General features: G+C 37.9%; 1 protein-coding gene across 2 annotated transcripts in view; it reads right to left on the reverse strand.

Annotated features, from left to right (window-relative positions):
• The window catches only part of RNF180 (ring finger protein 180), a 72,655-nt gene that overhangs the window by 21,949 nt on the left and 36,725 nt on the right, over positions 1–13,981 (reverse strand). For both annotated transcript variants that reach the window (XM_037374112.1, XM_037374111.1), the window contains exon 4: positions 3,801–4,026. In XM_037374112.1, coding sequence (XP_037230009.1) covers positions 3,801–4,026 — 226 coding nt within the window. The remainder of the gene's footprint in view (positions 1–3,800; positions 4,027–13,981) is intronic.

Below are 13,981 nucleotides of genomic sequence, written 5' to 3' on the forward strand. Positions count from 1 at the left end.
TTATTTTTTATATTTTTTAAAATGTGGTGGATTAGCAGGAATTAAGAACACATTTGTAGAATAACTACTGACAGATTTCAAGGGTTGACATATTTTATTAATCTCAAGAAATCATTAGCTTCTTGGGATATAATTTGGGGAAACAGCTACGCGGACTACAACTTGAACCTGCCAAAAATAACCTATCCATAGCAATACAGAAATGGAAATAAATTTAATAATAACCATATTTTCTTACCACAGAAGTGTTCTGCTGCTAACAGAAAAACTTCAACCCCCCCCATTTTGACCCTTCAAACCACCATGGCTCCAGATAAATGCTAATAATAGCAGCTGCTACCATAATTCCTTCTTACCATAAAAGAAAGAAAAGGCCCTTCACACATCTTATGAAAAGGCTTGTGTATTATTACTTTACCTGGTTCATTGCAATTGTACATACTTTTCAATAATTGATATTTTATGAAAGGATCAAATCTTCTTCTCTGGCAAATTTGAGAAAGCTCAGCTTTTTGTGAGCAGGCTCCAGGAAGAAGAAAAAATTCCAAATGCCCTTTGGTTGCAGTAGCTTTTTTCTATATAAGAGGGAGGCATCAGCAGATTTCAAGCAAAAAAAAATATGCTGGTCTTATTCTAAAAATTTTTCTGTATTTCACCATGTCAGAATGGAAGTGGGACGAGGCTACAGAATGCATGCAGAGTACAGAAATCTCCAAATCCTTCTATCTCATTATGTGAGAAGAGTGCTACTGCACCCATAAACCTCTGTTACTGAGGAGAAAGAGGCCATTTTCTTTCCTAAATGTAAAAGGAACAAGCTGTGTATTTTTCACTAGTGGTTTTTAATTTTTATGTAAGTGTTTTATATGCTACAGAGCATATATGAGAGGCATTTGAAAGACAGAGTTACTTGAAGTGGGCTGCTGCAATCAGATCAAAAGCTGTTGTTGTAGATGTATCCTGGGCACCCTGTCATCTGACCAGATGTGACTTTATCCTGATCAAAGAAGGGCTTTTAAGAAAATCTTTTAAGAAAGATGGGAATGCATGGTGGACACCACATGAGCAACCTATCTGGACTGGAACTCAAGTCTCAAGAGAATCAGTGAAAAAAGCTGACTTGGTGAAGGCAACAGGCCAGAGGAAGTATCATCGTGGATCGCATCCAGCTTTGTAGTTCTCGGTTAAGCACAATTTTTTCTTCACAATTGGTGGATAACTGACCTGTTAGCCTTCAGCTTTTTTTGACATGTTACATTCTGTTGCAGTTATGTTCAGGTGCAAAACTGTACAAGCTGAACGTGAACTTCTGAATATACCAATAAATGTTTTCTTTTTGACATGTCCTTGTAGAATAAAATGCAGTTATACAAAAGGAAAGCTGCATGAAGTATCCAAAATAAATTAGTGAGGGAAATAAGACATCCCAGTTTCAGCATTAGAGAAATATGTAAAGAATGCTAGCAACTTTGCTTTGTTTGTTTGTTTGGCTGCTATACAAAAAGTATAGCAGCATACTTCAACATAACTTTTAAAAGGCTTAATAAATAAGTAAAAAAAAATACTTACTACCCTTTACAGTGGTTTGGCACCACTCATCTTCCTTAATGTGTTGATTTAGAAGCTGCTTAGTATGTTATGCACTGGGAAATTACAAATATTTTTCTTAATGTATGTATAATAAAACAAAGTAAAATTAGTGTACCTCTTTTCAAATACATTGCTAAGCTAAGCATACAGATATCTCCTGTAAGGCCGTATAGATTTCTCTTATCTGAAGTTGTTAATACTAAATAAATCTCACCCACTGTTACAGCTCTCTATTTACAGGAGACTCTCTATTTACACACTTATGACACTGTATTAACACTTCAGCAAGACAGATCCCTTTCCTCAAAACTACATAGCTTTTTAGTATTTTCACAGAATGGGTTAGGTTGAAAGGGATGTCTTGAGATCAGCTAGTCCAACCCACACTGCCCAAGCAGGGTCAGTTACAGCAGGTTGCCCAGGAGCGTGTCTGGCTGGGTTTTCAGTGTTTCCACAGATGGAGATTCCATGGCCTCTCTGAGCAAGTTGTGTCACCACCCTCACAGGAAGAAGTGTTTTCTTGTGTTCAGATGGAATTTCATGTGTTTCAGTTTGTGCCACTGCCTCTTGTCCTGCCCGTGGGCACCACTGAGAAGAATTTGGCTCCCTCTTCATTCCCTCCCATCAGGTATTTTTACACATTGTATATGAAGTACTCAAAGGTTGCAAATAATCCTTGTGACATTTCACTTAAATGGCAGTACTTCAAATGCCTTGAAAAGTTTTGCAAACACTTTTTAGCAGGCTTCTATATTGTTTGTGCTCTCCCAGTACTATTTTGCTGCAGCGAATCTGTTAAATAGCTTTTTTAAGATTTAAATAGCCCTAAAACAACTGTAAGTAATTCTCTATTGTTGAAACACACTTCATCTTCTCTATTGTTGAAACACACTTCATCTGGTACATCAAATCCAAGAAGCATCAAACATGAAGCAAATTAAATGAGAACAGCTTGAAACCCCTATACACCAGCCAGGCAGGATGCTGAGAGCTCAGGCTGCAGCTTGCCATCCATTTTCTCTGCTGACTGGCTGACATAGTCAGTCCCTGCCCTGGAAACCAGCAGCTCCCCAATGAACCATTCTGGGACAATTAGTTTGTTTGAAAAATGTCTCCTTCCCACCTAAATGAGTTCTTATTAGCCCAGTCAGTTCCTTGAACTGGTTTGTGATCAAATTGTACCAAGTTGTGTCCGTGCAGAGGAAGAGTCTGTGCACAACCAAAAATAGAAGCTGGGCAGCTCTGCTCATCAATTTGAAATCATACTTTAATCTGCAATACCAACCTGTCATCATCACAGTGCTTGCCCAGTTTAAAGAGGATCACTGCAAGGTCTCTGCAGCATGCAAAAATAAACAAAACACTCCTTCATGGCTGAGTCATTTTCATTACTTTGTGACCTGTCTATGCACAGTTTTAAGTGCTCTAAATGGCCTCACTCCAGGTATCATACTGAAATTTTATTCACGGTGCTTAAATTTGCCTTTTTCAGCTCCAGACATAAAAGTTTAATTCATGCTGTTCCAAGTATCCCATCTAGAGCACTACTTACCCTCCTTCTATCCCAGTACTCATTCTGACATCAAACACCCCTTGCTCACCAAGTTTTCCTACTGCTATGTCAGGAACATCAGAGATGAAGGCATAAGAGGCCAGGAAAGGAGAAGTTAAAAACAAGATTAGTTAGGAGGATTCTATAGTTCCGCCAGCCTTTATTTTCACTTGTAGCTAAACTAAAGCCATAAAACCAAGAAAAGAGCATTTATTTATTTGTGTGTCATTGTTAGTAATTTTAAGAATGCTTTTCTGGCAGGAATTTTGACAAAATGTTTATTATGTTTGGAGTTTGTGATTATTTAGCAAGAGGAAAACAAAGAAATGCAAAATATGAGAACCTCACTTCAAAAATCAGCAAGTTTTAAAATACACATCTGTAACAAGATTCTTGCCCCTAGAGAAAGCCTGCATGGAATAGTCCTAGGCAGAATTAAAAGCAAAGAAAACCTCACAGTGGATTAACATCATGGAATTTTGCTCTACATGCATTTGGGATGTGGCCCATTGCATATTACTACTTCTTTCTTCTTTTTATGACTATATTTGGTTAGTAAAGTTTTACCATTCTTTAACTATGTATGTATTCAGGCCAGAAATACGGGAAGGAAATCTACGAAAACTGTTCTGTATTGCAAAAACTTTCATTTCTATACCTGTCTGGAAAAAGACTCTGGCAATTGTAGTGCGACACAGCGGACATGGAGTGCTGGCTGGATTGTCTTTGGCAAGCATCCTTAAGCAAGGTTCACAAAAGATGTGGTGGCATGGATAGCACATGTAAGGGTTGAAATAAACATCCAAGCACACCGCACAGAGATAGCTTTCTTTATCTCCTCTGAGTTCATGCTCATCGTCTGTATGTAGGGTATCACTTGCAGTCTGTAAGAAGAAAAAGAAACAGAAAAGGTATTTTTACAGGCTAGCTCATAACTATTTTGGATAAGCTAGCTGGCAGGAAGGTGACTTTAAAAAAAGCTTAAGAAGTTGGTAAACACTGGTGATATTCTTAATTTTTAATACAGGTTACTTTTAACGAGATGATGAAACATCCTGATAAGACAGCAATGTCAGAACAAGCACTCTGTGGGAAAGGAGAACAAAAATTGTATGAGACAGTAAAAGAAAGAAATAACAAAACCAAAAAGGGTAAGTAAAACTGTACTATCATCAGATTTCTTCTTTTAAAATGAACTTTAACAAATTTATTTGTAACTTTATTACCAAAACACCTGCTTACTTTGCTAAGAAAGGCAGAACAAAACAAAAATCTCTAAAAATAATCTGTGGAATGCTCTGCCCTTGAAAGGTAATTTGTGGAGGGCATGTTTGATCAAGAATAATGACTCACAGTTGAAACAAGCCACAACCTTATTACTACAATGCAGAATCTAAACCTTAGAGTAGAAAGTCTAGGAACCCCTAACAACCCTGGTAACTGCTTGTTTTCACCAGCACATACGCTCCAAATTTCCTTGCATTGACATATTTGTAGGGGGACACAGCTGGACTTCCCAAATGGTGTACATGCCATATGAGTGTAACAACATGTGTATACTGCCAGGTTCCTGCTTTGCTCTTGTAGGATGACTAAACTTTTCCATGTAATCTGAAGAACTCATACTAATGGCATCCAAAGGTTTTGGCTTAAAAGGTATTTTTTTGGAGCCCCAGAAAACACATTGACTTTTCTATAGCTCGTCTATCCTCTCTGTTTCACAGTTAACAGAACCCAACACAGCCCAATATCCAAGAGACCTGGCAGGAAAGAACCAAGACAGAGGAGGGTCTCAGACACTATGGAGTGTCAAAACGCTTCTCTCATGGCCCTTGTTCTGAACTCACAATCCTTGCCTAATGATCTCCGTTTAAGTATCTTAATTCTACACTGCCTTGTAATACCAGTGACTTCTTGTAGGATCCAATATCCGTAATACCCTCATGCCCCTTGATCAATCACTGCTCCGCACCTGCCTCTTTGCAAGCCCTGCAACACTAGTCCTGCAGCCCTTCCAGACATGTGTCATTGATGTTAAGTGCACCTATTGATGCATTTCTACCCAATAAATACTACTTCGTGCTAGAGCAGCTGCTTGACTTGCATCCACCTTACACACCACTAGCTGTATGTTACACAGGCCACTTTTGACACTCACGGGCCATGGCAGACAACCACCGCCTGGTATCGGTACACTAAATATTAATGGCAATTATTTTGTGCCTGCTGTAGAGATGGGATTCCCTAGATCTGTTTCAGAGATTATTACATTGGCTTACTGGTTTGAATTTCTGTTGTTTCTCATTGTAGTTAGTCCTTTTCTACCTGGAATATTGAACACTATGAATAAGCCCTAACAGATTAGGTACTGTGGAATGCATTTAAAATTACAGAACAGAAGCATTTACCCAGAATTTAGGAGTTCTGGATAAGGACTCATCCTGCCAATGTGGATCAGCCTTTGCATCCATCGCACTTTCCAGAATGCCAGGTGCCAAGAGGGTTTGCAAATTCTGGCCTGCTGTGATACAAATGCATGGAGATAGTCTGGGTTTAGCGCCATGTCCAATTGCAAGCTCTTGTGCAACCCTAAGCGTCCATACCTGTGTGGCCCTTGTAGCACTTACCTCAGCACTTATTACTCCACCTTGATTTTCTCTGTGCCAGACTTGAAACAGGCCCAGAAAACTTCAGCATGTACTGGAATTTACTGCAGAGGCAACTGGGCTGTACTGACAAGCAGCCAGTGTAGGTCTGGCTGGAACTAGCTTCTAGCTTCTGTAGTATCTATAGAAGCTAGTCCCAGACAGTAACAACTGGGACTATTACTTCTAGCTCCACACTGTAGGAAAGTGTTAGAGCAGCGTTGTATTACAACTAATCAATAACACTGTTTAACCCAGACTGTCTCCACACTTACAGCACAGACAACCTGCACCACCACAGGATGGCAAAAGGTTAATTGAGAGTTGATTACAGCTAGGTGATTTTAGAATGAAGGAAGCCTCATAATATCGTTTCTTTGACAAAAAGTGGGAAGTAATTTGGCACAGAAGGTGAGGAAGGCAGTCTGAGCTTAACACATGACAGAGATTACTTCAGCAGAAATTAGAAAACACTAATATACTGTGACAGTAAGAACCCACTCCAACCCAGTCACATGGACTTGGCACTGTTAGGTTAACTGCCTGGCTCAGTGATCTTAAAGGTCTTTTCCAACCTAAATGATGCTAAGTAAGGGCAAAATTGTAATTAAAAGCTAGCACAAACCCAAAAGGTGGGCTGGGGTGGGGAAGCAAGCTTTTGCTGACTGGTTTTGATAAGCGCTGATCAGAAAGGAAAGATGCAGTGTGTATAGACGAGCTGGCTGTCTTGTTGGCTGCAAGTTAAACATCAGCCAATGATTAAGTAAATAAGGGAGCTGGAGGCAAAATGGCTCAGGATTCAAGGGTAATAGCTGGTTTTGACATAGGTTTGTAATCAAGGTAAGATGCACAGACAGGAGAATCTCAGAGCCATTTGCAATTAGAAAGAAGATCAAAACTATTCTGATGTGCAAACTAAACTCCAGCACTGGAGTTTACTCCAGTAAAAACAAAGCTGTTTTTTCTACAGTTTTGCTCCCCTTCTCAAAAGACATATTTAGATGCACAGCAGAATTTAGTACTGCAAAGCTAAAATCAGAGCAACTTCTTTACACAAGAAGCTAACGCACAATAATTTGAACAGGCACTGTTTTTTGTTTGCAACTAAGCAGTGCCTGTATGTTCCAACTAGAACCAGAGCTTCAGTGTTTTGAGAGCTTTACAAGTTGTTTTTCCAGAATTATAGTACAGATGAAATTGAGAAAGGCCATGTAGGCATCAAGGACAGTGATGGGAGTAAGGCTGCCAAATACTATGGAAAATCTTGAAAACAAAACTATCGCTCCTAAGAAAAGAAAGAATGGTAAGAGTGACAAAAGTTTCCATCTTCCCAAGTGATTTGGGAACTGCTAATACTGACTGTATCAGCTGATGGCAACCTCTCATATTTCACTGGTAAGAAGGATGTTAAAAAAAAAAAAAAAAGAAAGAAGAAAGGAATAGAGGACCAATTTTGCCTTGAAAAGCCTATAAAGAATGTTAACTAACAAGGAGTCTAACACAGTTTGGCTGGACTACATGAAAGTGTCTGATTCAGTCCCATATTCAGAAAGAACACATGCACCAATGAATAATATGATATTTAATGCAAGATTTACCTGTAATCATGTGAAAGACCTATCACTAGTGGATGTAGACACTAACAAGAAAAGATTCCATATGTATGCTACCAGTAAAAAGGAGGCTCAGAGTAAAATCTGGGAGTATGATCAGAACAGTTACAAAACTAAATAAAGCACATATAATATTTGCCCCAAGATGCCAAACTGCAAAAAAAACCAACTTTGCAAACCCCTTCATTTTAAACTGACCAATTCAGAATGCTTTGTAAGCTCAAAAATTTCCACAGTTAAAGGGAATGATGATCAAGAAAAAAATCTGTTCTATAGTTCATATTATTATCTTGCAGAGATAACTGCCTGAAATAAAATTTGGAAAAAATACATAAAACTGTATTTATAGAAATATTCCTTCAGAAAAGATCAGTGATCAAAGGTGGATTTTTTGTAAAGGCTTTGAAGTTAAGTAAACATTAGAGAAAATTTTTAATATATTTCACTTTTTAAACAGAAGAAGGAAAGCCAAAAGATACCTGTTGATGCTTTGTCAATGCAAACTCAACTCCAAGTTAATTAGTAGTGACTTACTAGTAGTGCATAATAATTGTGCCAATAAATTGCCCTTAAGTGACAGCAGCAGAAGAATCTAAATGCCTTATAGGGCTACATTCTTCTGCTAACCAAGAGTTAAAATAGAAGCATGCCATGGACTCTCTTTTTCCCACCTAAACAAAATCAGTGTGAGAGCAGAGTCAGGGATAAGCCATTCACCATGGACATGACATTTTCAGGTGAGTGCTTTGCAGCGTTGTGGTACTAAGAATGAGAAAGAATCTGTATAGTCTGGGATGGGATATGCCAAGTAGCACAGTGCTGTGCAGTATGGAGGACCAGAGAAACACCTAGTGGTGTGAGACGCCTGAGTAGTAATGTGCACTGTGAAATGGCTGGGCATTAAACAGCACAAGCTGGTGCAAAAAATTGTGTAAGAATGATGGAAAGCCCTGTGGAACAGACGGGGGAAACAAGACAGATGCATTATTAGTGTGAGGCCCACCAAATATATCCAAAAGTTCTCTTAAAATGAGAAAGGTTATTAATCTTTGCCATAAAACTGTGGGGATCCCATTCCAGACTGCACTTGTAACGTAACTGTGACTACATGTTCCACTGGGCAATAAAACCCTTTTTTCAGCAATTCCTTACTATAAGAATCTGACATATGTGGTGATCACAATACATAATCCGTTAGGTGTTACATAAACTGGTTAGGAGATGAAAAAAATTTCTTTCTGTCCTTATGCTTAATGTAAAGATGGATAAAACTGTAGTGTCTTTGCAGAGGCAACTCCTTCGCTGTTCCCTTACACGAACAGTACCTCATACAGTACATCAAAAGGGGACCACTGGTGTGGGAGGCTCAAGAAGCCACATATTCACCTTACAAGCCAGGAGGAAGACCTGATTTGCTGCACATTCGCACACCTCACATTTTGAAAGAGTGCAGTATGCATATTCTCCTTTGTTCTCTTGGAAGCTGCTTCTCAGTAATCTGTTCCATGCTATTCATAAGCTGTACATAAATAAATCTGCAATGATTTACAGCTCTAAAACAGACTTTAAGCCTCCAGTTACACTATTATAATCAGAATCATACACCCCAGGACTGAAAAGTTTGGAAAGAATGAACATACATCCCGTTTTGTACAGAAATGAAGCAAAACCAAAGAAATACTTCTTGGTTGCTGCTTGAAAAAAATAACCATTGGGTTTAGCCTGACTTCCAACAGAAATGCAGCTTATGGGAGTGCCATGACTATCCATCTGTAAGGTTGTCCCACAACAGCTTTTGAACCTGTTAGTCAGTTATAACCAAACCTGACACATGGCTTGTGACCTCAGGTGCACTGTCTTCCTGAAAATTTCATAAAAATTGATAGCTAGGTTGAGTAGAGACACTGAAATGAATGCCATTGCTATGGGAAAGTCTGCAAATGCTTTGTTGCTTTGATCAGAACTTATTTAGCCTAATTTCTACAGACTAAATTGGTGACTTTTTATGGAGTTACAAAAGCAAACTCAGAAAACAAATTCAAGTCCAATTTTAAAATGTAGCAAAAACCCTACCAAAAATCTTTACTCTAAACTGGCAGAAGTTCTTCCAAATCAGGCCATGCAGTCTGCTGGGGTTTATATGACTTTGAGCATTCAGTTTTGGTTGACTGGTATGATGAATGCAAAAGGGCATCTTTTCAGGTGTCTAGCAAACCTAGGTTCGAAACATACACATCATAACAGGGCAGAGGTGCCAATGCTCATGGCTTCAATATCTGTACAAATCAACAATTCAGTCTGAATTCCTTGCACTCTGTATTTCTCCCCATACAACATCTCAGAAGAATCCAAAGGCAAGCCAAACACTTCTAAGCAGGGCAAAGCTGCCTCAGCAGCTCTCTGGAGCTATCTGCTGCCACATCCTACATTCATACCCCTTCTGCTGCATTTGGGTTGGGTTGCTCAAAGGAAATTGCTCAAAGGAAAACAGCTGAAGGACATTTTGTTCATTCTTCTTCTATAAAAGTTTTGTTTAAAGCTAACTCTATCTTTTTAAAAAATTCTGTATTATTTGGAAGAATCTTTAAGCAGTGGAGTTGTTCATCTTGTGTCATTAAGTGCTTTGTAGACCAAGGCTTCTAAGACAACTACTTGTTGGACACCTATGCATTATGTATATGGGGCTCTAAAGAGACAACCATAAATAAACAGAATAAACAATGAAAATGAAAATCAGAATATTCTCAACAGATATTTGCACTCTAACCTCATTAGCCTCTGCCATGTTCCAGTGAAAATAAATCACCTATCCTCCTGCTTCTCAGAGAAGATACACTCCATAACACTTTAATGCCCTTTCTCTCTCTATTTGAGCTATCAAAGGTTGTTCTGAGGTGATGTATATTCATGAGGGCTATTGCTTTTTAGACCTGAAAATACTTTTTGACCCTCCAAACATTGTTTTTCTACACTTTAGCAGGTTGCCTAATCAAATATGCTTTATTTGTTTAATCAAATATATGTACACATACTAACTTTATCAATCTCCAGCAGTTTCTGTCTTTAGGTAATGAAGGCTACTACAGCATTACTACAATCTCTTCTTACTCCTGAATGATCTCATAGTGAACAACACAGGCAAGTTAAATTTCTTACCTAGTTAAAGTTTACTGAATTATTATGCATAGGCCATAGTTGAGAAAATTATCAGGTTTTTAACGTTTGCTGTATTCAAACATTACGCATGCCACAAACAGAGCCAGGTTAGTACTCTATGAGCTTACCGTACCCCTGCCTAAGATAAATATTCAGTCTATTATTTTAGCATCTCAGCACTTAATGAATGCAAGTTATCACAATTTGTCTGGTTAGCTGAATTTATTTTCATGCATTTTTTAGATTCATTACAATTTCTTATACTTTCCTACTGTGACTTTGTACTATTGCCAACCTACTCAGCTATGATAAACTTGTGAAGTGCTGTTTGGACTTGACTAGGTGACTGCCTTTGCACTAATCACCAGGGAGTTATTAGAAGTTCCAAGTGTTACCCACAAATTAAAATGCATGCAGAAAAATTAGATAGCGTACAGAAAAGATACTAGAGATTAAAACAATAAGCCAATAGCCTGAAGATGAGGTGCTCACAGAGAGCAAATGATGCTTATTAGTTATGAACCCTGATGTGGGAGCCAGCACTAGTACTGTTTTGTTTTGTTCAGGTGCAATAAGACACAGTTCCCTGGAAGGATCAAAGGTGCTGACAAGGCTAGGCACAGCCAACAAATCTGCAGGTAGTCAAAAAATCTCTGAAAACTGCTATCAGTTCATTACGTTTCTCAAGTTAAAAGACGCTGTGTCGTGCACGCTCTAATATAAGTAAGTCTTGTCATATGCTGGCCTGGAAATGTTAGCTCTTGAAGATACTGTTGAAGCATAAATAAGGAGATAGGAAAGGACACAGTTTTTTTGGTCCCAGATAGGAACACCTGGGATAACTGGGAACTAGGAGCTAAGCAATCGATACACATGGACACAGGGCCTTGGTTCAGAGCTTAACAACACCGTCTGGATTAGCTGCACTGGGAACGATTCCTTATGACTGTGTCAAGTGCCCAGAGCCAAGGAACTATGCATTTCATTTAACCCATGTGATGTTGCCCCTCTGATGAGGCCATTCACATCATTAGCAGAGCAAAGGCCTTATCAATGGAAGATGCAGGGACATGAAAAAACTGCTAGTTCTTTGGAGCCTTGTCAGGCCAAAAAATTCTTCAAGTATTGAAGGCCAGGACACCTTCACAACCACAGGGTAAATGTGGACATAGAAAAACACTGGAAGAACATAGCTTGTGCTTGCCCAGGAGGAATTTCTTCTCTGGCTGCCTACATAAGACTGCTTTTAAAGGCTGTCCTGAAGTTCTGTACAGGTTGTTACCGACATCTCTTCTAAAATAACATACCCAAGTTTGAACATCTGCAATTTAAAACTGACATTTCAAAGCAGAGAGGGTACTACAAAAACATATAAAAGCCTAAAATACATCCTACAACAGAAGGCAAAGAAATCCTGTCAACTTGATTCTTTAAAATCTACCACAAAAAGGAATAAGATGTGACATCTTATAGATGCAATTAACACTTCAAACTGGATAAGCCACAAATATGAAGCGAGAACAACAATTTAAATGGATTATCAATGTGATAAACTCTCCACCACTTAAAGACTACATATATGCAGACTATTTTTTTCCAAAGTATCTAATCTTATGGCCTGTTAGTGGAGTAGGTGTACGACACTGAGTGCAAAGTTTTATCAGCGTGTAACTATTACAGCCCAGCTGCAGGCAGAAGTCACCTATGAGACAGTACCAGCACTGAAATGACTGGATTAACTCAGCATTCTGTGGAAAATAAAGCCCACTCTCATACATGGGCACTTCAAAAGAGTCTGAGTAGGTTCAGCCTCCACTTTTCTCCTATGGAGAGCAGTCATATTCAGAAAATATCATGACAATCTGGAAACATCTGACTTTCACAGGCCTAAAACTATTACAAAGAAACAATAAAAGCCATGATTTTAAAGTTTTAAAGAGTAAATTTATTTAATCCAGGAAGCATATCCTTTTTACACACTTCATTAATTACCGAATTGATTAATGAACATTATTTAGAGCATTTTTAAAACTTCTAGTTAGAGATTCATTGAGACTTACAGAACTTAATAACCTCAGTAGCCTGTTAACGTATTTAATATTAATAAATGCATTCTTAATATAATCTCTTCTAAGTAAAAGGACAATTTGAGGACATAACTAGAGTACCTTAAGAAAAATAAATTTCTAACATGCTTTGATAGAAGGCAAGTTAACCAATTTGTCTCAACGACATATTTTTAATTCAGCAGATCTTTAATCTTAACTTATGTTAGAAGATAAAGAATTATTTTGTGGAAGAAGTGTAAAACAAAAGTCAGAGAAACAGATAAAGGAGAAAAAAATGATCCAGTATCTTTTTTTATTTCTGTACACACTTCACAGACATAGAATAAAAATTGTTTTACTGTATTAAGGATTCATACTGCTTTAATCAGATTGAAACAGGCTGCACAGAACTGAATATCCCTTGTGCTAGGTGTTGTACATAGGTATTATGCACATATCCCCTTTCTTTCCAAGCATCTTGTATAATATATTTCAGTTTCTTGTTATAATGGATTTGAAATTATTGAAGCATTTTTTGTTATGCAATTTGATTGATATCTGCATCTCCTTCTGTGGAGTAGTTGAGCCTTTAAGCTTTTGGAATACACATCTAATCTGGCAGTGCTAGCTATTATTACCCTCTTGGAAATCTGTCTTAGGAGAACCATATTAATTGTTTAAGGAACATCTATAAAAGCAGCTTTTATGAAGATCTTTTGAAGATCATGGCAACTACTTAACTGATTTATCATAAAATATTATTCCTATTAAAATAATGTAATTATCAACATGAATTCAGAGACAAGCCGCTAGAATAAATATTACTCAAAGTACTCGAACCACAATTATCTTAATGCTTTGATATTTATACCCACCCCTAAACTAGTATATACGAAATAAGTGCCATGTTACAAGCTTATCTTCATTTTTCTGATTTTGCATTTTGTGCTTGCATTAAAATACACACATTATTTATTCAGGCACTTAGAACAATGATGAAAGCATTATAGCAAATGAAGCTTCACACCAAAAATAAATATGCCGAGTACAGCATCCAGGCAAAGCTATTAGTGTCACTACACCTAACAATAAAGCAAATATTAATTATTATTTATCTTTATTGTAACCAGTATTTCAAAGAAAGATGAAAATTCACTCACAGAGGCCTGCAGAAACTTCTATGAATCGCCTAGAACCTTGATGCCGTGCCTACATAATGAAAAAAGGTTGGTTCTGGTGTGAACTCCATGCAGAGAAAACATCTTTTTTAACAACTTTTTTCTCACAGAAGTTGTAGGGGAAAAAAAGGAGAGTATTGTTGCTATTACAGATCTCCTTTGCATTTTGGAAACTGAAACAATGTAGAACTGGTAGTAA

The sequence above is a fragment of the Falco rusticolus genome, chromosome Z, assembly GCF_015220075.1.
Source record: "Falco rusticolus isolate bFalRus1 chromosome Z, bFalRus1.pri, whole genome shotgun sequence".
In the NCBI taxonomy this organism is placed as follows: Eukaryota; Metazoa; Chordata; class Aves; order Falconiformes; family Falconidae; genus Falco; species Falco rusticolus.